This window comes from Bubalus kerabau, chromosome 4 (assembly GCF_029407905.1).
Source record: "Bubalus kerabau isolate K-KA32 ecotype Philippines breed swamp buffalo chromosome 4, PCC_UOA_SB_1v2, whole genome shotgun sequence".
Taxonomy (NCBI): domain Eukaryota; kingdom Metazoa; phylum Chordata; class Mammalia; order Artiodactyla; family Bovidae; genus Bubalus; species Bubalus kerabau.
Window position 1 is genome coordinate 36,211,799 of NC_073627.1, and position 24,571 is coordinate 36,236,369.

Here is a 24,571-nt window from a genome sequence, read left to right on the forward strand (position 1 = left end):
GAGAAGCTGGGAGACTGCCTGTCGGTGAGAGGCTTGGAGTTCTGAACTCAGCCAGCAGGGCTGGGCAGAACGAACACACACACACACACACACACACACACACCACACCACACCACACCACACACACACGCGCGCACGCATCTCTTGTGGGTCAGCTTATGACAAAATCTCCAGGAACTCAGAGGAGCTATTCCTGCCAGTGAACTGACAGAAGAAAAATATTTTAATGTATCCTACACCTCAATGTTTATTCACTTAGAAACTGGAATCACTTAGTTTTCATTTACATATAGTTTTTAAATGACAAAAACGATTCTGTTTATGCTCTTTGTTATAAGCGGAGCTCAGAATCTAACACAGTCGTACAGACCCCCCGAGTATTACTTGTTCCTCAAGTTCTATCAAGGGATGAGGAGAGAAGCCCAGACCCAAGTAACCTCTGATCCCAGAATACCAGCACGTTTTGTGAAAGGCAGTCCAACAAAAGGACCAGTCTCCTGGACCCACTGCAGTCACTCCAGGACTTAGCAAGTCGTCTCCTTCAAAGTCCAGGCCCTTCCTGCCAGAGGTCTGCACAGGGCCAGGGCCATTCTCAGGCTGCTCCCGGAAATCACAGCTAAGAGCAGAAACCAGAGTCATCCTGAGGAATAAATTAGCCACAAGGACGTATTGTACAACACAGGGAATACAGCCTGTATTCTACTGTAACTATTAATGGAATATAACTTTTAAAAACTGTGAACCACAATACTGTATATCTGCAATTTGTGTAAAATTGGGCCATACTTCAATTAAAAAAAAAAAAGATAAAAATCAGCATGAAGACATCTGCTCAGCACATTAGACACATCATGAGGCTGCAAGAATTTTCTATGCCCGGTTCTGTGGCTGCTGTCCATCCTGTGTCCCATGTCAGAACAGAAACGAACTTGGAACCTGGCTTTGCCACTCCAGCTGTTCTCTCGCAGGATGGCAGAAACCCAATAAAGCAACCTCAATCCTTTTTTTTTTTTTTCTGTGAAATTTATTGTTTCCACATTAAAAGATTTTTTCGAGGGGAAGTATTTTTTTTAACCACATGATGACCCTATACAGCTGCCCGGAGTAGGACACCATTGTTAAGTCTTTAACATGCCATATGAGTTCTGAATAAATAAAAGCTACAAAGCCCAAGTTATATACAAATATCTTAGGCGATAATGTTTACAAACCTATGTACAATAAAACAAATGTAAACAGTAAATGCAGCATGAGAGTAATCAAAGGATGCACAGGGAGGACCACTTATGGTCAGTCTGCCCCCCGGAGCTGGCGCCAGCCGGCCCCTGGAATCAGGCCACGCAACCCTTCCTGACACAACAGGACATGCCCTCCGGAGACAAAACAAAAGCGCTCTGAAGATGTCATTTCACTGAAGGACCAGAGAGCTGCCAAGGGGGCGGCCGCCACCCCCTCCCCCAAGTCTGAGGCAGTAGAGGAGGAGACGGCAGGGCCCAGCCCTGAGAGCACTCAGGCCCCAAAGCTCCTGCTATCTCAGACGGGCCTTTGTGGCTGCTCGGGGAGGCAAGTCTATGGAATGATAACTGAGAAAGTAAAATCAGAAGGTGCAGAAAATGCTCCCTAGTTCAGTGGCCTTCCTGACTCTTCACCAGCCACAGGCCCAACCTGGGGGGGTGGGGGGAACACATGATCATCAGCACTGGAGACGCCTGGCTGGGAGCTCAGGAGGAGACCACAAGTTGACCTGATTTGGGGAAGAACTTCTAGAAGATCTGCAATGTCCTAAACACAACTAAATCCTATCAGTACAGCAGGGCGGGGCTAGGAGATGCTGTGATGAATGGGTACTTCTGCATCCAGTGACCGAGTAATACACGCATGTATCACCTTGTGACCCACAAAAGTGCAATCATGTGAAACCAACGGCACTACGGCGAGAAGAGAAAATAGCCAGTATTGATATCGCGCAGAGTCCTGGAGCCGGACCGGGCCCAGCAGCCGCCACTGCATGCAGCCTGCCCTCTGCCAGCCGTGGGGAGGCGGGCGGAGGGGCACGAGCTGGGCCCAGGCACCGAGGGGTGAGGCGTGGGTGTCCTGGTGCTTGGAGGGGGGGCAGGAGCCCCCAGCTGGAGGCCGGGCACTCACACACTGAGCGGCAGCATACCCGGTGCTGACGACGGGCGCGAGGAGCCCAGACCAGGAGGAGGAGGAGCCGGGTCAAAGCCGTTTACTGCCCTGTGGGGGTGACCAGAGCGGAGAAGGGAAGAAGAGAAAGAGAGTGTCATTTAAAATCACTCGACACACAGCATAATTCATCTGCTCTCTACAACTATTCCTCTTCCTGGCCCCAAGGAGAATCCTGATGGCCCAAAGGAGAGCACGGCATTGAGCACCCCACAGTCCCACAGCAATGGGATGACTCTCTTCCCAGCAACCTCATCACGCTGGCCATGGTGGCTGCAGCCCTGACTCACTTCCCAACAGAGCAGGTTAAATGTCTACCAGTAGGGAACCAGCTAAGAAGGGTACAACCAGTGAAATATTGCACGGCCTTTAAAAATACATTTCAGAGTTCTTAACAGCATGGAAAATATTCCAAATGCAATTAATGCTAGGTGGAAAAAGCAGGAGGTTACCAAACTGGATATGCTCAACAATATGAAGAAAAAAATTAACAGCATACGTTCTGGGCTATAACCCCTTATATAGCTAGACATTGCTATCCACAGAGCTAAATCTAGAATGTGTGAGGATGCGGGCACTCATACACACACACTCACATATATCATAAAAGGAAAATTTAACAGTAGTTACTTTTCTTCCCTCTGAGTTGTGGATAAATTTTATCTACTACTTTGTACTTTTTTTGTTTTCCAAATCTCCTATGTACATGAATATCTCAAATAAGGGGGAGAAAAATAACTTTTTTAGATGGTTCAGCAAGCAAGCCAGATGGGGAGGCTTCTCTGCAGGCTCAGGAGACACCAGCCCCACCCACACAAGTGCCCACAGCCAAGACCCTGCCCCGCCCCAGCCACCTGGCAGTGCAGCCGCAGGAAGGCGTGAGGGAGTGAGTGCAAGGCCTGGAACCCCTCCCAGGAAGCCACTGCAGCCCTTCCATACTGAAAAACTTCCTAGGGAAATGGGTCTCATTCACAGCCTGGGAGATGCAGCCAACTGCAAGGGGCCGACTGCCCCACACGTGCCCACCACTGTCCGCACTGGCCTACTCATCTGAGGGGCCCAGGGAGTTGAATATATAGACTCACGGACAGAGATTCTCTTAAACAAAACAAAACACAGACACACATTCACCACCAAGATGACGGTTTCATACACTGCAGAGGTGAGGGTAATCTCATGGAGAAACAGGCATGCAAAGAGACTGGACTAATGACCCTTGACTACTCTGAAGAAACAGTTCACATCTGAAAGAACTAACCTGAGTGTAGATTTCGAGTTGGAAATCAAGCCTCCCACACAGGCCAAGAGCAATGGGAGGGGCTCTGACAAGGGTTCTCTCCCCACCTCAGAGATGCACACTCAGAATTTTCTCTTCTCTTTGGGCTGGGGAGGTCTGATCTTTGAGCTTCATCACATTTGAAATCTTGAAATCATCCCTCTCCATCCTCTCAAGAGTAAGTGCCTGTCCCTCTTTTCTGGGGACAGAGACTCTATATGCCATTGTTGTGCTCGCAGAAGCAGCCATTTGTCTGCCTGGACCCCGAGCCCCAATGCCTGCCTCTTCTAGAGCCTCAGGGAGAACTAGGCAGCCTCACAAAGAGCTTCAGCCCTGAACACTGACCATCAGATTCCCAGCCTGTCAGAGAACGGCAGCAGGCATGGCTAGAGACAGCCCCCAAAACTTGGCAGAAGGAAGCACTGCTGGGTACCGAGAGGAACCTGACCCCTGTTCCACAGGGTGGGCAAAAGCAGCAAATTTGAGGATGGCTCCACACGTAGGTTTAGAACTGAGCTTTCTGCATTTTCAAGCGCAATGGACCTTTAAGGAATGTCAAGTTCATCTCCACTGTTATATTGCCAAGGAAATAAAAACAGAAGGTCCACTGTTCACCAAGCTCACCCCGTGAGCCTATCACTGGGGACCTGGGCCCACAATCTGCCTCCGCATACCCAGGCCAACATCCTTTCCCAGCCTCCTCCCACCCAAGGACGTCCGAGAAGCTCCATGCGCAATCAACTTGGTGCTCCCAATACAGGTCAGCTCTAATAGGAAAAATACACAGTGCAATCCAAAATATGAAAAGAAACCAAGAAACTAAGTTAAGTAGCTTCCTTGTGTGGCTGGAAATGGGAATTCTGACTTTGAAAGTTGGGTGGAAGAGAGAACAACAATCCAGCAGGGTCCTCCCTAGGACCTCTCTGAGTCAGGAAATTACTAAAAGACCAGAAGGAAGCTGAACCCAGAGGGAGAATTCTCAGTCTGGTGAAGTCCCTTGAGGGAACTGCAAAGTGTGCAATGAGGAAAGGTTTCTGAGAGAAGAAACACCTCCATACTCACCACATGTGGTCTCAGGGAGCAGCAAAAAAGCCGAAGGGAAATGTCCCAGTGGACAATACCGGACCAAAGAGAGAAAGAATGGGCAAGGATGGAGATACAGATCTGGGAATCATCTATGTAAAAAGGGTTCCAGAAGCTATGAAATTTCATGATCTTACCATGAAAATCTAGTTTAAGAGTCTGAAAAATAGAAAACCCAGCTAAGACAAGGAATGAAGGTCAGTTGTAAATGGCAACAGAAGAACTAAAAGAAGGGTTTAGAAGCTGGTCAGAAGGACAATAAAATTAACACAATATAGATAAAGCCTGGGGACTAAATTGGCCAGAGTAAGGACAGTTCACCTGAGAGGGCAGGAGAGAAAAGGAACAGAGGCGCTACAGCTAGTTCAGGAGAGCAGACAGGCCAACTCCAGACCCGTCCATCCAGTTAGAAGGAGAAATGGAAGCCCAGCACAGCTCCAGTCCTCAGCCCAGGCTCTGCAGACTGAAACATACGTTCCTCAAAAGGAAGGTAGATTTTACACACATGTCCCCAGCTACCACTCCACTTTCCTGGGGAACACAAGCATGAGCAGAGGAGAGGCCCCACACAGCAAGAATCCACTATCACCAGTGCTGAGAAAACAGAAGACACGGGGTAACAGGAAGCACCCCAGGCCCATGGAGGCAGTCAAATGTGGTCCCAGAGCCTGGCAGTGACCCTGACCCCCACCCCAGACTGCTGGCGTCCTCTCTACAGCACCCTGTACAGGAGTACATCAGCCCATTCACAACCGCCCCAGGACCACTACCATTTGCTTGTTTTTGTTTGCACAGCTGAACTAATAATAATGTACACAGTCAAACCAAACAAAAACTTGAAAGTTCACTCATGGGCTGGAAGCTGGTTAAAGTAGAGTCAGCCCCATGCAGTTAGTAAACCCGGTTTGTTAATGTGAATGCGTCTACCACCACACACCATGATTAAGAATAAAAGAGCACAGCAAACAAATTCAGTTACCCATGAACAACGTGGGAAATATGACTTTTTCTTGCCTAATAAAAAAAGGAAAAAACATTAAACAGTAATACAATACTATTTTCACACTATGCCCTAAAATTAGCCTACACTCACCTACACACAGCCTGAAAGAAATCACGCTGGCTTACAAAATTAGGGCATAAGAAACTAAATAAAAGCTATGGAGGAAAAAGAACATTTTGGGGGAAACTCAAGTAGCTGTGCTACCTGTGAACTAGTGTCTTTATGGATGAGTGATGTGAACAACTGGTACAGGTTGGAGGAAGCAGAGCAACAGGGAGAAACAGGCCTGGCGACCCACATTTTAGGAACTGGTGACATGAACACAGACTAGATAAAATCCTGACTCCAAGAAGCCCTCCACTAACCAGAACTTACACAATATTTTCAGAACCCATAAAGCAATATATAACAAGAAGGCTTTATGTTTATGTGGTCAAGACTCACCCCATCTGAGGATTCTGTGGGAGGCAGGAGGGTACAGTGCATACACGTACACTCACATACTTGCACACGCATGCAAACCAACTCTCCCAAACAACGGTTCTGTGGGCTCCTAGGAGCGTCAGGAAAACTACAGTTAACAGTGCCACAGACAGACTCCTTAGGTGTGAGAGGCATGCCAGGCAACTTCTGGAGCCAAAGGCTTTTTCTCCAATGAAAAGCTTCTTCTCATGCTGAAACTACAAGCTACGTTTCTACCAGAACTGGCACTTTTTCTTTCAACCAGTCAGATGCAATAATGGAGTTGGGAGTGGGGATATTTACCCCTTCCTTTTGCAGCAGGTATAAGCCATCATGGTTTTTATCTAGTTGCTAGGTCAGCAGAAAGGAAGGCCAGAGGTAAAAAGCCAGGCAGGCCAGAAAGAAGCCAGAATCAAAGCAAAGGATCAAGAAGGAAGAACACTGCAAAATCCACACAAGAGTTATCCTCAGGAAGACAACAACTAGATACACACAACTCGAGCAATGACAGGTTCATATCTGAGTGTGCATATACCATCTATTTACCATACAAACTCAACACTTAAGAAAAGGCCAGTCCACAAAAAGTATTTATTGTTAATAGAGTAAAATTAAAAATCTGTACTATTTAATCAGGTCCTCCACAATTCTAAACACCATCTGTAACTATTTCTATCAAGAAGCATATTTCCAGGTTCAGTTCAGGACATAAAGCCTATCCTACACCTAGGATCTTCAGGGGCTCTGTCACAGTGCCCAGGGCCCCTCCTGGTTTCAGGTGACCCTGAGTCCTCTGCCATCTGCCTAGACTGGGTTCCTCTCTGGGCAATCACTGCCCTGGTAAGAAGACAGAATGGTGAGCCTGAACTGATGATATTATGCCTCCTTCGTCATGACTGTTCTAAGAACTATTTTTTTGCAAAGGCATCTGCCGGACCAATCTATTTACAGTTTTGCCTGTTCTCACATCACATGGGGCCCACGGCCCATTAAGAAATATTCCAGACAAACAAATAACTACTGTTTGGAAATAGTCATAAGCTCCAGGAAAAATCATTAGGCACTATTTCCAACACTCATGAATACTTCCTTAAACTTTCCCTGTATTGTTCTGGGGAAACGCCACCTCTAATGTAAATATATCTACCTTTTTATTTCACAAGTACCATTATAGTAGAAAAATGGCACTCCCCAAGGTTGCCTGAAACTCCTAAACCTAAGGAATATTAATTTTATTCCTACCACCACTGGGGAGCCCCAATGGTTAGAATAAAATTCTGATTTATATGTTGATATTTTAGAATGGGCTTTTAATGAAATGTGTATAAAGAAAGCCCTGATTTATATATTATTTGAGAATATGTTCCCTAATGAAATACACGTACTTTGAGGTAGAATTCTTGAGGGAGAGAGAGAAACCAGAATACTCCACTCCACAAGGACGAACAACAAAAAGCTTTACAGAGTGGCTGCTGCTGTTGTTGCTGCTGCTAAGTCACTTCAGTCGTGTCCGACTCTGTGCGACCCCATAGACAGCAGCCCACCAGGCTCCCCCATCCCTGGGATTCTCCAGGCAAGAACACTGGAGTGGGTTGCCATTTCCTTCTCCAATGCATGAAAGTAAAAAGTGAAAGTGAAGTAGCTCAGTCGTGTCCAACTCTTAGCGACCCCATGGACTGCAGCTCCTCCATCCATGGGATTTTCTAGGCAAGAGTACTGGAGTGGGGTGCCATTGCCTTCTCCTTACACAGTGGACTACGTATCAAATCAGGTCCTCCACTGGGGGAGAATGGACATATGTGTATGTATGGTGCAGTCCCTTTGCTGTCCACCTAAAACCATCACAACATTGTTAATCGGCCATAGTCCAATATAAAATAAATTAAAAAAAAAAAATCAGGTTCTCTACAAATGTACCACCGTCACTGAGGAAAGCAGAAAATATAAGTTCCTTTAGGTAACTATGAAGATTTCTATATTGCTTTCACAGAACAAGAACCTATGGCCCCTCTAACTCAAAGCAGAGACACAGACCACTGGTGCCTCAGCTGCTAATTCTACTGCCAGCCACCTTAAGTCACAAGGTCAGCATTCCAGACCACAGGCTCTAACCAGTTACCTAGACCAAGGCACACCCATACAACAATATAACCATGCAGCGTTTTGTGTTTTTTTTTTTTTTTCCCTTTAATTGAAGCAGAACAATATGTACTGCCACGGAAAGCTACTGGCAGTATCAGTCACCATAGGCATGTTGCAAGCAGTATTTAAGGTATCTCATAAGTTTTTAAAAGCAGAGCAGATGCATAAGATGATTTTACGTGCTTAACTGTATAGATGAATACATGAGTAACTGTACAGATGCAAAAATAGTGTGAAAACAGATGACACGTATTTTTACTTTATATATTTTCTGCACCAAAAATTTTTTTGTATTAATAATGTATTGCTGCTTTAATCTTATGACAATTTTTTAATTCTCAATTCCCCCCAAAATATCTTCACATCCTACACAACTTTTTATGTCCTAAACTGTACTTGATCCAGTGGTCTTATATTTTTTCTAAAATCTTCAGACAGAAGGTTTGTTGACGAGTTCACACTAACGTGATCACCATGGTCTCTTCTACTCTTAGCAAATATTTGCCAAGATAGTCTACCATCCTGCAAGCACCCTGAGAAAACACAAGGACCATATCACATTCATCTTTAATCCCTGGCTGCCTTTCACGAGTCTGCTTCCCAGGACAGAAGCTTCAGAGTCATGGTTCCCAGGGCAACAGACTCCATGGGGACTAGAAGACATAACAGACTTCACATCCCCTAAGATCTGAATGATAACACTTCATTCAGGTAGATTCATCAAACTGAGTTTATCTTTTCGAAGTTCAATAAACTCACTTAAATAATATGTAACTTTATTAACCCAAAAATTAACATGTAGAATTTCCAAAACTTACCCTTTGTCAAAGAAAGACGTGTGCCCTGATCGAGAGAACTTCGTGCCATTGCTATTCATCACCCCACAGTTAACATTCCCTGAAATATAGGATTTTCGTGATGCCTGGTCCTTTGCAAAATTCCTGCAAGCTGCTAATTTGGATTCTAAAGCCTAAAAAGGAAGAAGGAATGATTAGGTTGTCAAAATAGTAGCTGCACATAAAAATCTGCATTTCAAACCATTTCTATTTCAAGACTCAAACTTTATTATCTCAGTTGGTAATGATGGCTATTTAAGCCATTATCAATTTCTAGTAGGAAGAGGGGATATTCACGCTGGCTCCCTTTCTAATGAACTCAGAATATTTATCCCTTGGTATTATTGAGGGATACAGATATAATTCTCACCTTACAACTAAGAGAAACGTGGCACAGTAGATAGAGATGGATCCCAGGTCCCTTGGCCCTAATCCACTGTTTTCCCTCTGACCTATGGACTGTTAGTTGGCTGGTTGGGTGTGTGCATATGTTTTGGAAGCAAACATTACAAAAAACGCAAAAACATCAATTGAGGACTTTTTAAAGTGGCTAATTCTTTCTTTAGGGCTTCACGTTAGTTTCTAGTGTATCAGAATGGATAAGAGCATTTACAACACCTCGTGTGAAGTTAAATTCTATTCTGCTTCTGAGAGCACACTGTAAAACGTCTATACCCTCTGCTTATAATTAAATAATTCATTTGAAAGTGACACCAGCCCTTTAGCATTTACCTCTAAACTGAGTGCCTGCTTAGCACCTGTCACCACAACACCTGGCCAGTGCCAGCCTCTACAAACCAACAGATGACACGAAGAGAAGTTTTTCATCAATTTCCATCACACACAAGTATCACCAACTCCCCCTTCCCACAAACACTTTGCCAAATCAAACCCCTCTCCTTGCAAAAAAAGAGAGAGAGAGAAGGAAGGGGATTATAATCCATGAGGGGAAAAAAGGGCAAAGAACACTCAAAAAAAAAAAAAAAAAAAAAAACCACTCCAATCCTATTATCCTTGACACTAAGGGATTTGGAATGCACTGGTAAATTAAATCCACAGCTAACATACTTCACCCTGAGAACCCTCCTCCCATAATTTCAGTAAGAGCTATTAAGAAACAGCGACAAAAACAGACTGAAACTTCCTTCTCTTCTCCTTTCCTAAAACAACAGCACCATGACTCAGTAAAATACCAAAAGAAGGAAAAGAGGTTGGATAAGCTCTAAATAAGCATTTTTTCCACATCTTATTATACAGATACATACACAGTAAAAATTGAGAGCCATTAATTTCCTATATTCAAAACATTCATTCAGATATTAGATGAGGATCTATCATATAATAGGTACAAGTTGTATCTGAGGCATCAGTGAGACAACCTAATACAAGTTCTGGGCCTGGCACTCAAAAACAATAGCCTAGAAATCAGATTTAAAACAATATCCACACCAAGTAGGAGATGAAATCATGGCTGTGAAGGAGATAATCAGAAAATTAAGGTCAGAACTACTCTGAGTAAAGTCAATACTGAAAGGGCAGGCAGATGAAAGGGCAACAAGATGACAAAGAGGAATGGGCAGGAAGATGCGAGGCAGACATGACACATCATCAGAAGAGCAGAGGAAAGTAGGCATTTCAAAAAAAAAAGTCAGTATTGAACGTTTCAAGTAGAATGAGGACAGAGCAGCATCCAATGGATTTGACAGCGCTGAGATCATCAATGAGCAATTTGAGTGGAGTGAGCAGGAAACAAGAGCCCAGACGAGGCTAGCTGGGGAGCAAGTATGCCGTCACAAATACTAACAATAAATACATGGAAACGAGCTTTCAAAAGCTTGGCTGGGAAGGAAAGAGACAAACTGAAAGTTAAAAAGAGACACAGGAGAGAAGGAAAGAATAACTGCTTTTATTTTTGCTTTTAAGGTTAAAAAATTGTATAATGTGTAATATATAAATGTTAGATATATAAACATTAGATATAAAGTATGTATATCTAACATTTATATATCACACATTCAGTTCAGTTCACTTCAGTCACTCAGTCGTGTCCCACTCTTTGCGACCCCATGAACCGCAGCACGCCAGGCCTCCCTGTCCATCACCAACTCCCGGAGTTTACTCCAACTCATGTCCATTGAGTCAGTGATGCCATCCAACCATCTCATCCTCTGTCGTCCCATTCTCCCTCCTTCAATCTTTCCCAGCATCAGGGTCTTTTCCAGTGAGTCAGTTCTTCGCATTAGGTGGCCAAAGTATTGGAGCTTCAGACTCAGCATCAGTCCTTCCAATGAATATTCAGGATTGATTTCCTTTAGGATGGACTGGTTGGATCTCCTTGCAGTCCAAGGGACTCTTGAGAGTCTTCTCCAACACCAACATCAACACAATTGATATTCAGAAGCATCAATTCTTCTGTGCTCAGCTTTCTTTATAGTCCAACTCTCACATCCATACATGACTACTGGAAAAACCATAGCCTTGACTAGACAGACCTTTGTTGACAAAGTAATGTCTCTGCTTTTTACTATGCTGTCTAGGTTGGTCATAACTTTCCTTCCAAGGAGTAAGCGTCTTTTAATTTCATGGCTGCAGTCACCATCTGCAGTGATTTTGGAGCCCGAAAAAATAAAGTCAGCCACTGTTTCCAGCCAGCTTTTTCACGCTCCTCTTTCACTTTCATTAAGAGGCTCTTTAGTTCTTCTTCACTTTCTGCGTATCTGAGGTTATTGATATTTCTCCCAGCAATTTTGATTCCAGCTTGTGCTTCATCCAGCACATATTACACATTACACAGAGGAAACAGAAATCAAATTGCCAACATCCGCTGGATCACAGAAAAAGCAAGAGAGTTCCAGAAAAACATCTACTTCTGCTTTATTGACTACACCAAAGCCTCCTGTGAAGAATTCTTAAAGAGATGGGAGTACCAGATCACCTTACCTACCTCCTGAGAAATCTATATGCAGGTCAAGAAGTAACAGTTAAAACCAGGCATGGAACAACAGACTGGTTCCAAATTGGGAAAGAACTACATCAAGGCTGTATATTGTCATCCAGCTTATTTAGCTTATATGCAGTGTACATCATGTGAAATGCCAGGCAGGATGAAGCACAAGCTGGAATCAACATTGTCGGGAGAAGTATCAATAACCTCAGATACCCAGATGACAACACCCTTATGGCAGAAAGCAAAGAGGAACTAAAGAGCCTCTTGATGAAAGTGAAAGAGGAGAGTGAAAAAGCTGGCTTAAAACTCAACATTTGAAAAAATAAGATCATAGCATCTGGGGCCATCACTTCATGGCAAATAGATGGGGAAACAGTGGAAACAATGACAGCTGAAGCGCCAATATTTTGGTCACCTGATGCGAAGAACTGACTCGCTGGAAAAGGCCCCAACGCTGGGAAAGACTGAAGGCAAGAGAAGAGGACAGCAGAGGATGAGATGGCTGGATGGCATCACCGACTCGATGGACATGAGTTTGAGCAAGCTCCGGGAGTTGGTGATGGACAGGGAGGCCTAGCGTGCTGCAGTCCATGGGCTCACAAAGAGTCGGACACCACTGAGCAACTGAACTGAACTGATATATATATTTATATTACATAATATGGTATACATAAACACTGCATATAAATATTAAAATATACAGGAAAAGTTTGAAAATACAGGAGATATAAAGATGACAAGGCAATGAGATGCAAAGCACAGAGGGACAAAATTAGCCGTGAGCAGGAATGTGATACTTTCACCACTGAGACACAAAGGAAGAACAGAGTAATAAGAGGAGAGTACTAAAAGAAGAAAAGTGAAGAAAACAAAGCGTAAATAGACAGCCTTGATTTCTCAGTGGAAGAGGATGTCAGAGGGGGACGGGGCTTCCAAGTGAAGTCAGTGGCAAAACAGGACAAAGAAGTAGGGGATGAAACATTCATAAAAGTATGCAGGGGCTGGTGGAGAATGGCAGAAATTCTAATGACACCTTAAAAGACAAACTGTCTGCTGAATGGGTAAACAATGCAAGGACTCCGAGTTCAACTTTCATGCACCATTTATGAATAAATTACTTGAGGTACTAAAGCAAAACAGGGAACAAAAGAAAGATGGCAACAGAGGTCCAGGAATAAGTAGGCAGAACTAACCTACGAGTATAATGAAGAGAAATTCGAGGATGACAGCACGCTGCCACCCTAGAAGCACATCAGGGCACTCAGCAAACGCTGTGAAGAAGAAGCTGGAAGATACAACATACAGCAAAGAAAGTGTATGTTTCTTCTCTCCACAGTGAAAAAAAAAAAGTAATCAGAAATGCTAAGAACCATGAACAAAAATATCCACTGATACACAAGTTATATATGCATACAAAGGCTGAGTGCAATTTTTAAAAATGAAAATGGCTTAATCTGTTGAAATGACAGGATTTCAAGAGCTTTTTTCTTTTTATTGTGATTTGGTAAAAACTGTTTTGCAGTGAAAATAATAAAAAGATGGCCAATTTTTAAAAATGTTAAAAAGGCATACATGTCAGCTATGACACACACACAGGAAAAAAAAAATCTATTAATAATATGCTTCTGAGTAAAATAACAGGTAAAGAATAAAATGCCTGAAGCATCTGTTGAGTACTATAAGTAAAATAGCCCTAGAGCCTAGCTTCTCCTCTATGATTCTGCAGGAAATAACACACAGGTGGGCATAATACTGTAGGTGCTGCTGACTAATTCTCAGCACTACTAATGGAGAGTTCAAGAACGGACAGACTTTATTTAAATAAAGTTACAAAAATAACCAAGAAAAATTTAAAAATTAGGAGAAGTAAAGTTATCTTTTTTCTTAAAGTTGATAAGACACTGAAAAGCAAGTATATTATTTCAAATTACAGGTTATAACAAATAGGTTAAACTACTACAACACAGTTTTTACAACAAATAGGTTTAAAAAAAAGATTATGGTAGGAGTGAAGGAAGATTATTCTATGTGCTGCATGAATGATGTGTGCACGACTTGTTACAGCAACTTTAAAATGCAGTTATTGATGGTCAGAAAATAATTTTATGAGCCAGAAACGGTAAACATAGGATCTCATATCTTGGCCTCCCGTTACTTCTTTATATAAAGTAGAATATAATTTCTGCTTTCTTCAGAGTCACACACACACACACACAAATAAGTGAAAGGGCAGTGGAGAATCGGAAGTTTCAGGGGTAGATTATGGATCACAGAAATAAGTCACTGAGGGAACCAGGAAACTAATACTAGAAATTCTAAGTTTATAGTGGCTTAAAAATCTACCAGGTTACATAAATGTTTCCAATGATCTTGATGCAAGAAAGAAGTCCAGTTGCTTGACTAATCCAACCTGCAGGTCTCCCCTATGACCAAAGAGACCAGGAGTCCAGAGTGACTGAGAAAGTAACCTATGGATCATAGATAAGTAGGAACCAAGTGAAAGCAAGAGATGACTTTAAAAAAAAAAAAAAAAATCACAACAAACTACTACTCTCAGTAAGGTCAAAGAGTAGATATTATACAATGTAAAAAACTAAGTAGAAAACCAGGTTTAATATTCCAAAAGCTGAAATGTTCTGGAATCCAAGGTTAGAGCCAAGGAGATGACACTGGAGTGGAGATGGCCAGGCAGCAGTAAGGTGGTGACCAAGAGCAGAAAAGTCATGCCATGAGCCAATGCAAGAGTCCTCTGAAGAGAAACCCAGGCGATAACCAGGAGGACAGCAGGCAAAGCACAGAACAGAGGGAGGGATAAGACACACAGCAGGCCTTCAGAGAATGTGGGAGGAGTCAATGCTTTAGAGACACCCAGAGGGAGCATGACAAAGGCCCAGCAGGGACTTGGGAGTTCAGTACAGCGACCTCCTGCAGAGGCACTTGACAGGCTGAGCCCAGAGGTGTTATCTGAACTAGTCTCAGGTGGTCAATGGATGCTCTTGCTTCTAAGCTTAATTACAGCCTTTACCTCACCCTCACTTCAAGGTAAGAAACAATTCAGTACCTTGGCAGCTGAAACACCTAGTGATAAATAATGAAATGCTTACCCCTACTTTCCGTAAGAGATCCCCCACGATGTTCAGTGCCGATATCCTAGCTGAAGGAGTCAGTGGACTGGTACCAAAACCATTTGGTATAGCTAGAGAAAGGTAAAAGGCGAGTGATTACTCTGGCAACTTCCTTTACATTTGGGTTTTGTTTCCGTTTACAAAGCAGTATACACTCAATGAAAAATCAGTATAATATTCTAAACTGTGGACATAGTATAAAGTGGAAATATCACAAATACGTTTAACCATTTTCCAAAGGATATTTAGGTTATATCCAATTTTTCATTATTATAAACAATGCTAAATGGACAAATAACCTTAAAATATCTAGACAAGTATTTCTAGAGAAAAGGTTCTTAAAAATAGAACTGCTGAGTCAGAGGACATGCCCAAGTTTTCACCTTAATATCCTACTAAAGTGCTCTCTAGGTTGTGTCAATATTAGCAGTCCATATGGTCCGATCAGATCAGACAATCAGTCGTGTCCGACTCTTTGCGACCCCATGAATCGCAGCACGCCAGGCCTCCCTGTCCATCACCAACTCCCGGAGTTCACTCAGACTCACATCCATCGAGTCAGTGATGCCATCCAGCCATCTCATCCTCTGTCGTCCCCTTCTCCTCCTGCCCCCAATCCCTCCCAGCATCAGAGTCTTTTCCAGTGAGTCAACTCTTCGCATGAGGTGGCCAAAGTACTGGAGTTTCAGCTTCAGCATCATTCCTTCCAAAGAAATCCCAGGGCTGATCTCCTTCAGAATGGACTGGTTGGATCTCCTTGCAGTCCAAGGGACCCTCAAGAGTCTTCTCCAACACCACAGTTCAAAAGCATCAATCCTTCGGCACTCAGCCTTCTTCACAGTCCAACTCTCACATCCATACATGACCACTGGAAAAACCATAGCCTTGACTAGACGGACCTTTGTTGGCAAAGTAATGTCTCTGCTTTTGAATATGCTATCTAGGTTGGTCATAACTTTCCTTCCAAGGAGTAAGCGTCTTTTAATTTCATGGCTGCAGTCACCATCTGCAGTGATTTTGGAGCCCCAAAAAATAAAGTCTGACACTGTTTCCACTGTTTCCCCATCTATTTCCCATGAAGTGATGGGACTGGATGTCATGATCTTCATTTTCTGAATGTTGAGCTTTAAGCCAACTTTTTCACTCTCCACTTTCACTTTCATCAAGAGGCTTTTGAGTTCCTCTTCACTTTCTGCCATAAGGGTGGTGTCATCTGCATATCTGAGGTTATTGATATTTCTCCCGGCAATCTTGATTCTAGCTTGTGCTTCTTCCAGTCCAGGTTTCTCATGATGTACTCTGCATATAAGTTAAATAAGCAGGGTGACAATATATAGCCTTGACGTACTCTTTTCCTATTTTGAACCAGTCTGTTGTTCCATGTCCAGTTCTAACTGTTGCTTCCTGACCTGCATACAGATTTCTCAAGAGGCAGGTCAGGTGGTCTGGTATTCCCATCTCTTTCAGAATTTTCCACAGTTTATTGTGATCCACACAGTCAAAGGCTTTGGCATAGTCAATAAAGGAGAAATAGATGTTTTTCTGGAACTCTCTTGCTTTTTCCATGATCCAGCAGATGTTGGCAATTTGATCTCTGGTTCCTCTGCCTTTTCTAAATTCAGCTTGAACATCTGGAAGTTCACAGTTTACATACTGCTGAAGCCTGGCTTGGAGAATTTTGAGCATTACTTTACTAGCGTGTGAGATGACTGCAATTGTGCAGTAGTTTGAGCATTCTTTGGCATTGCCTTTCTTTGGGATTGGAATGAAAACTGACCTTTTCCAGTCCTGTGGCCACTGCTGAGTTTTCCAAATTTGGTTGCATATTGACTGCAGCACTTTCACAGCATCATCTTTCAGGATTTGGAATAGCTCAACTGGAATTCCATCACCTCCACTAGCTTTGTTCGTAGTGATGCTTTCCAAGGCCCACTTGACTTCACATTCCAGGATGTCTGGCTCTAGGTCAGTGATCACACCATCGTGATTATCTGGGTCGTGAAGATCTTTTTTGTACAGTTCTTCTGTGTATTCTTGCCACCTCTTCTTAATATCTTCTGCTTCTGTTAGGTCCATACCATTTCTGTCCTTTATCGAGCCCATCTTTGCATGAAATGTTCCTTTGGTATCTCTGATTTTCTTGAAGAGATCCCTAGTCTTTCCCATTATGTTGTTTTCCTCTATTTCTTTGCATTGATCGCTGAAGAAGGCTTTCTTCTCTCTCCTTGCTATTCTTTGGAACTCTGCATTCAGATGTTTATATCTTTCCTTTTCTCCTTTGCTTTTCGCTTCTCTTGTTTTCACAGCTATTTGTAAGGCCTCCCCAGACAGCCATTTTGCTTTTTTGCATTTCTTTTCCATGGGGATGGTCTTGATCCCTGTCTCCTGTACAATGTCACGAACCTCATTCCATAGTTCATCAAGCACTCTATCTATCAGATCTAGGCCCTTAAATCTATTTCTCACTTCCACTGTATAATCATAAGGGATTTGGTTTAGGTCATACCTGAATGGTCTAGTGGTTTTCCCTACTTTCTTCAATTTAAGTCTGAATTTGGCAATAAGGAGTTCATGGTCTGAGCCACAGTCAGCTCCTGGTCTTGTTTTTGCTGACTGTATAGAGCTTCTCCATCTTTGGCTGCAAAGAATATAATCAATCTGATCTCGGTGTTGACCACCTGGTGATGTCCATGTGTAGAGTCTTCTCTTGTGTTGTTGGAAGAGGGTGTTTGCCATGACCAGTGCATTTTCTTGGCAAAACTCTATTAGTCTTTGCCCTGCTTCATTCCGTATTCCAAGGCCAAATTTGCCTGTTACTCCAGGTGTTTCTTGAATTCCTACTTTTGCATTTCAGTCCCCTATAATGAAAAGGACATCTTTTTTGGGTGTTAGTTCTAAAAGGTCTTGTAGGTCTTCATAGAACCATTCAACTTCAGCTTCTTCAGCGTTACTGGTTGGGGCACAGACTTGGATTACTGTGATATTGAATGGTTTGCCTTGGAAACGAACAGAGATCATTCTGTCGTTTTTGAGATTACATCCAAGTACTGCATTTTGGCCTCTTTTGTTGACCATGATGGCTACTCCATTTCTTCTGAGGGATTCCTGCCCGCAGTAGTAGATATAATGGTCCGTATGGTAGTGTTCGCAATAATATCAGAGATCTTTTTTTTTTGCGTCCAACTTGTTAGTCACTTTAACTTTTGTCTCCTTAATCCAAGAGTCATTTAAATCTCTTTTTTTGGAAGTCATCTGTTTTATCTTCAGCCCTTTTTCCTACTGGGTTGTCTTTTCTTTCATCAGCCTGCAAGAGCACTTGTAACCCTGCTGGGTACAGATATACAGATATTCATCCTTTTTCTTACATATATCTCCCAATGTGACATTTATTTATTTTTGGCCACACTATGCAGTACATGAAACTTCCCCAACCAGAGATTAAACCTGTACTTCTGCAGTGGAAGCACAGAGTCTCAGTCACTGGACCGCCACGGAAGTCCCAAAGGTCACAACTTTGTCTAACCACCCTCCTCCCTGCATCCTGAGTAATACATGGCACTTAACAGGTGCCCAATGTGATACAAAGTGCTATACTTTCCTTGGCAGGGATTTCTGGATCTTGTTCCTATTCTACTCGAATTTTATATTTTCAGTATTATTAAATCTGTACTTTTATGCAAAGTTGTTTTAAATGTTTTTTGGAAACAGGCATTTTATCAATGAAATGCAATTACAGCCAGACCACTTCATAGAGATCAGCTCCTCAATCCTGCCACTGATTTCTCTAACCTTCGGCTTCTCACTGTCTGTGTGCCAACTTCCTTGTGATGGAACAGCAGCTTTTAGGCCAGCGAAAGTTCATGCCATCAGTTCCAATCTAAAAATGTGTCTCTCTGGACAAATATTCTTGCCTTAGGCTTGACATATCTTCCTTCTGTGCCACAGCAAGCTCTGTGTCCTAGTGACAGCCCCTTGAGGCTCCAGATAATTCCAATTAGTGCTTAGCTGAAGAATTTTCAGAACTTATCTACATAATTCTAATTAGTAACATTTAAAAAAAAAACAGATCTTAAATGCTAATTCTCATATGCCACTAATTCTAAGGTCCTCAAATATATAAGCAGCCATTCTGAAGTGACAGCTTCTGATGCCTGCTGTAATCTATATACTGCCTACTCTGTATTCTCAGCAGCAAACTCCACACATACTGCTGCAATCAGCAACAAAATTACACAGAACTTTTACATACCTTACCTCACCTCACCCTCATAAAAAGACAAAAAAAGGGTGAATTATCTAATCAAGGGCTTCTGAGCACTTGAAGTATGGCCAACACAATTAGAAACTCAGTTTAAAATTTTAATTCATTTAAATTAATAAAAATTTAAATAGTCACATTTGAGTGGCTACTGTATTGGGTAGCACAAATATGGAGATACAGAGGGCTAACTGTACTAACTGAAATTACTTCATATCATTCTGAAAGATAAAATCCTGTATTTTAAAAAAGGGTAAGAAGAAAGTACAGTGTAGTCGAAGTAGCTGAAATATGATCTGCAAGCTGCAAAAACTAAATAAATCTCAAGAGTTTCAGGGTTCCATTCTTAACATTCCATCTAGTGCCTACTTAATCCTTTTTTTTTGCTTATCTGGATTTTAAAAAACACCTTGACTGATGGCAAAAGGAATATTTTTTATGCACTATTCACCTATGAATAGTATCTCACCTGTGAATATGGCAGCTACTGAGGCATGTCACAGAATGGACATGCCCATCCAAGCCAACTTAGATGAGCCTGAATGGTAACTCAATGAGTCTCTGCACTTTTCATGTATAAAGGCTTCTAGTCTCACATGATATGTTCAGTGGCAGGGGCCAGAAATAAAACTGCATTTAAATATGATCCCCAAACTTGTAACAAAGTGGCATGAACACAAAAAAGTACACACAATAGAAAAAAATTCAGTGTTAATAATAGTTGACTTTAAACACTAAGATTGCAGATAATTTTATTTTCTTTTTCTCGTTTATATTTTTATATTTTTCTACATGAACATGTGTTACTGCTATAATCAAAACAAATTTCCTTAAGATCTTCAGCTTTTTAAAATTTCAATTTATTAAGCTGTTCTTGTCTCAAATGTAGCTCTCACTTCACTGGTTCCTATGTATGAGTGAGTGGTCTAGGAGAACAATTCCTTCTGTTTCACAAAGAGCTAGACTAAACCAACCTTTAAACTAAAAAGACTGCTTAAACCTTAGCAACCCCTGCTTCATCAGCAAAGCCTCTTAGTTGATAATCAGCCATAGGTTCAGAAAGAAAAGACATTACAAACCTTTCGGTGAAGGAAAACTGTTCTCTGTTCCTTTGCCAACAGGGGTAGCTGGCAAAGAAAGTGATGCTTGGACAGCAGAATCCATCTTTTCGCAGTCCAGAGTTGGAGAACTAGGAGCTGATTTTCTAGTTACTTCCTGTTGTCTTTCCCGAACAGCTAGTTCTTGCCGTAAATCTGTAAAATGTTGCAAAGGTAGCAATATTCACTAGAGGGAGCAAATACATCAAGGAAAGTTACATCTGAGATGCCATAAAGACATTCTTCCTAAATTACTTCTCAAAAATGATTTTCATATTTAATAATTTTTACTTCCAAGGGAATAAAAATGACAACCCTATTGTCTAAATGGTCATTTAGAATTTTAAAATTCTATAAATGTAACAATTATTCTGCCTTTATGCAAAAATAAGGCAGAGTCTGAAGCAGAACTCACAGTGAACAGGTACGACACAAATATACGTATTCTTTACCAACTTATTTGCATTTATTTTGAAATGATGATGTAGTTTGGGGATTATTACAAGATCAATGAAGAGCAATTTTGTCATTTTTAATGGGTTGACATTCTTTTACTCATTTTCCTATGAAATATTTTGTTTTAGAAAGGAAGAAGTCAAAATAGTTGCAAACTGCTTTCTGGTTTTCAAATATTGAATTTTTAACCCAAAATTAATGTTCTCTTTTCCTGTAATGCAACTGACCAATATCAAGAATACTTGCTAACTGTATGATTCCACATATATAAGGCATCTAAAATGTAGCAGTTCTCCCTTATCTGAGGAGGGTATGTTTCAAGACCCCCAGCGGATGATGCACTGAACGAGAGAGCAAAAAACATCACCCTGTTACTCAGAATGGTGCACAATTTAAAAGTTATGAATCGCTTATTTCTGGAATTTTCCACTTAATATTTGCAGACTGCAGCTGACCATGGGTTACTGAAACCATGGAAAGCAAAACCACAGATAAGGGGGGACTACTGTAGTCACACATAACAACATAAAGTAGAACTGTGGTTGTCAGGGCTCGGGAAGGGAGAAATGGGGATTTGTTGTCCAACAGGCAAAGAGTTTCAATACTACAAGATGAAAAAACTCTAGAGCTCTACAAAACAATGTGAATATAGTTAACATTACTGACTTGTACCCTTAAAAATCATTAAGATGATAAATTTTATGTTACTTTTAACCATAATTGTAAATTTTAGAATAGGATAAAGTTATTATTTTATACATTATATAAATTATGAGAAGTTCTTCAAATGAATAAAGCCCCCCCTCAGAAAGGAAGTCATTAAAAAAATTTTTGTTGGCTGCACAGTTTGTGGGATCTTAGTTCCCTGACCTGGGATTAAACCTAGGCCCCTAGCAGTGAGACCTGAGTCCTAACCACTGGACTGCCAGAGAATTCCTGAAAAAAGAATTTTTAAAAGACCCAATAAACAGACAAAAAGTTTTCACAAGTACCAACCAAAAAACTACAAATTAAAACCAAGGTGATATTAGACAAGAAGTTTGAGATGGACATGTACACAGCTATATTTAAAAAGGATAATCAACAATAACCTACTGTAGAGTACATGGAACTTCGCTCAGTGTTATGTGGCAGCCTGGATGGGAGGCGGGTTTGGGGGAAAATGTATATATGTATTGTATGGCTGAGTCCCTTTGCTGTTCATCTGAAACTATCACATTGGTATTTAGCTAAATCTCAGTACAAAATAAAAAGTTTAAAACAATAAGTAAAATTTTAAAAACTTTAAAAAAGCAAACCAAACAGTGTGATATTGGGAATTCCCTGGTAGTCCAGTTGTTAGGACTCCTCACTTTCACCATCAAGGGCTGGGGTTCAATCCCTGGTTGGGGAACTAAGACCACACAACCAAAAATTTTTTTTAATTTAAAAATAAATAAAAATAATATCAATTTTCAAACAGATTTTTAAATAATTTTTAAATTTATTTTTATTATTCACAATACTAGTAAAGTGTGAGGACGACTGAGAGGACTCTCAATCACTACCAAAGTAAAGGTATCAATTTATCTAAAAAGTAATTTAGGAGCATCTGTTACAACCATTAAAGACACTTATATTCTTTGCTATTTCTAAGAATCTAGTCTAAGAAAATCAAAGATACCCCCAAATATTATGTACAAGGACTCTATTTACAGCACTATGTATAGCAAAAATATAACTTCCAATAACAAAGGACCTATTAAGGAGTAAAAAAAAAAAAAAATGGTTCAATTATATGAAGGAAAAAAACAAACAGGTATGCTTATGTATAGTTATAGGAAGACTGGAAAGACACCAAACTCTTGGTGAATTCTCTCAAGATAAAGAGATTAACAGTGACTTTCAGTTTCTTCTTTACAATGCTCTGCACTCTAACATGCATAAAAGAAAAAAAGAGGGAGGGAAGGAAAATTTTAAAAGAAAAGTATATATTCACTCTATGTATTATACACATGGTATACTGCAATATACACCGAAGAATTGATACTTCTGAACTGCGGTGTTAGAGAAGACTCTTGAGAGTCCTATGGACAGCAAGGAGATCCAACCAGTCCATCCTAAAGGAAATCAGTCCTGAATATTCACTGGAATGTTAGCTCCAATACTTTGGCCACCTGATGCAAAGACCTGACTCACTGGAAAAGACCCTGATGCTGGGAAAGACTGAAGGTGGGAGAAGGGGACGACAGAGGATGAGATGGTTAGATGGCATCACCGACTCAATGGACATGAGTTTGAGTAAGCTACAGGAGTTGGTGATGGACAGGGAAGCCTGGAGTGCTACAATCCATGACACTGCGAGGAGGTGGACACGACTGAGCTGACCTGAACTGATACTGCAATATGCACACATATATAATGCTATTACGTGCCTAACACAAAATTATTTAGGTACAAGAAAAAGGAAAATATCCAAATAAACCAAGCAGTATCTGCACAGTGGTGATGATTAAGACTTTGGGAAACAGACCAGGTCTGAATCCCAACTGACAAGCTAGAAGACCTTGGACAAAACCCAAAGTTACTGTGCCTTGGTTTTCTAACCTATAAAATGGGTATAATAATACCTACCTCCTAGAGTTGATGATATAGCTATTAAGTTAACAGACTAAAAATATGTGGCATAGTGTCTGACCAGAGCATACAAATGAACAGCTTTAAAAAGTTGATCCTGAAGCAAGCTTAGCACTCTGGCTTAGGGATAGTAAGTAATAAATATTTTTTAAGTTATAAATTTTACCTCTTGCTTCATCCTTTAACCTCTGCACAGAGACCAACAAAGATTCCTTTTCATCAAGTTCACTTTCTAAAAATGCATTTCGTTCAATGGCTTGATTTAGCCTTTGTTCAAAGTCTTCCAGTGAAACTATTGTTGCCCTAAAAAAAAAAAAAATTAGAGTCCAAGAATTAAACAAATAATGTGCAACTAGCTACTACAAAAGGAAACAGTTTATCTCGTGCTATTTCCTGACCTAGAAAGCCTGGCCCAGCTGAAAGAAAATGATCTCACCCCTTCTGATCTCTGGTGCGTTTACTGTCTCTATTATCATTTGGCCATTCAATCTATTCTTTTCTTTTATATTCCTATCTAAATTCCTTCAAGTTTCTCAAAGACAGGCTACTTATTATACAAGTTATATCTCCCCACTGGATTTTAAACGTTTCAATGAAGTTTACACATTTTCAGGAAGAAAACTGTTCAGTGGCTTCAGAGTATATAAGAATATGTAAAAATGTACTAAGAATTTGTTTAAAACACAGTCCCAGGTCCCCATCCACATACTTTCTTCCTATCAACCCTTTTCTTCTTCCTGCATTTCTCATTTATTCAGCAAACACTGACAGGTACCTACTATGTGCCCTCTATCCACTATGTGCTATCTGCTACAGAATTAAAATTTCCTAACCTCAAGTTAGAACTCTCAATGCCATGTCCAATTTTCCCAAGTCCTGTCAACTGTCTCTCAGCTCCAATCTTTTGCCCCAGGCTTAATTCTTCACCCATTCCTGATGGCTCAGACAATAAAGAATTTGCCTGTAATGCAGAAGACCCAGGTTCGATCCCTGGGTTGGGAAGATCCCGGGAGAAGGGAACGGCTACCCACTCCAGTATTCTTGCCTGGAGAATTCCATGGACAGAGGAGCCTGGTGGGCTACAGT

General features: G+C 41.3%; 1 protein-coding gene across 8 annotated transcripts in view; it reads right to left on the reverse strand.

Annotated features, from left to right (window-relative positions):
- Positions 1-1,001: 1,001 nt before the first annotated feature.
- NDEL1 (nudE neurodevelopment protein 1 like 1) overlaps positions 1,002-24,571 on the reverse strand; it is a 58,663-nt gene continuing 35,093 nt past the window's right edge. For 6 of the 8 annotated variants that reach the window (XM_055576570.1, XM_055576574.1, XM_055576572.1 and 3 more), the window contains 5 exons: positions 23,652-23,788; positions 20,396-20,569; positions 15,038-15,129; positions 8,969-9,120; positions 1,002-2,235 (listed from right to left, as the gene is read on the reverse strand). In XM_055576570.1, the coding sequence (XP_055432545.1) occupies positions 2,142-2,235; positions 8,969-9,120; positions 15,038-15,129; positions 20,396-20,569; positions 23,652-23,788 (649 nt within the window). In that variant the 3' untranslated portion in view covers positions 1,002-2,141. Of the gene's footprint in view, positions 2,236-5,522; positions 5,558-5,580; positions 8,684-8,968; positions 9,121-15,037; positions 15,130-20,395; positions 20,570-23,651; positions 23,789-24,571 lie in introns of those variants that run through there. The other 2 variants (XM_055576576.1, XM_055576577.1) reach the window with 2 other exon arrangements.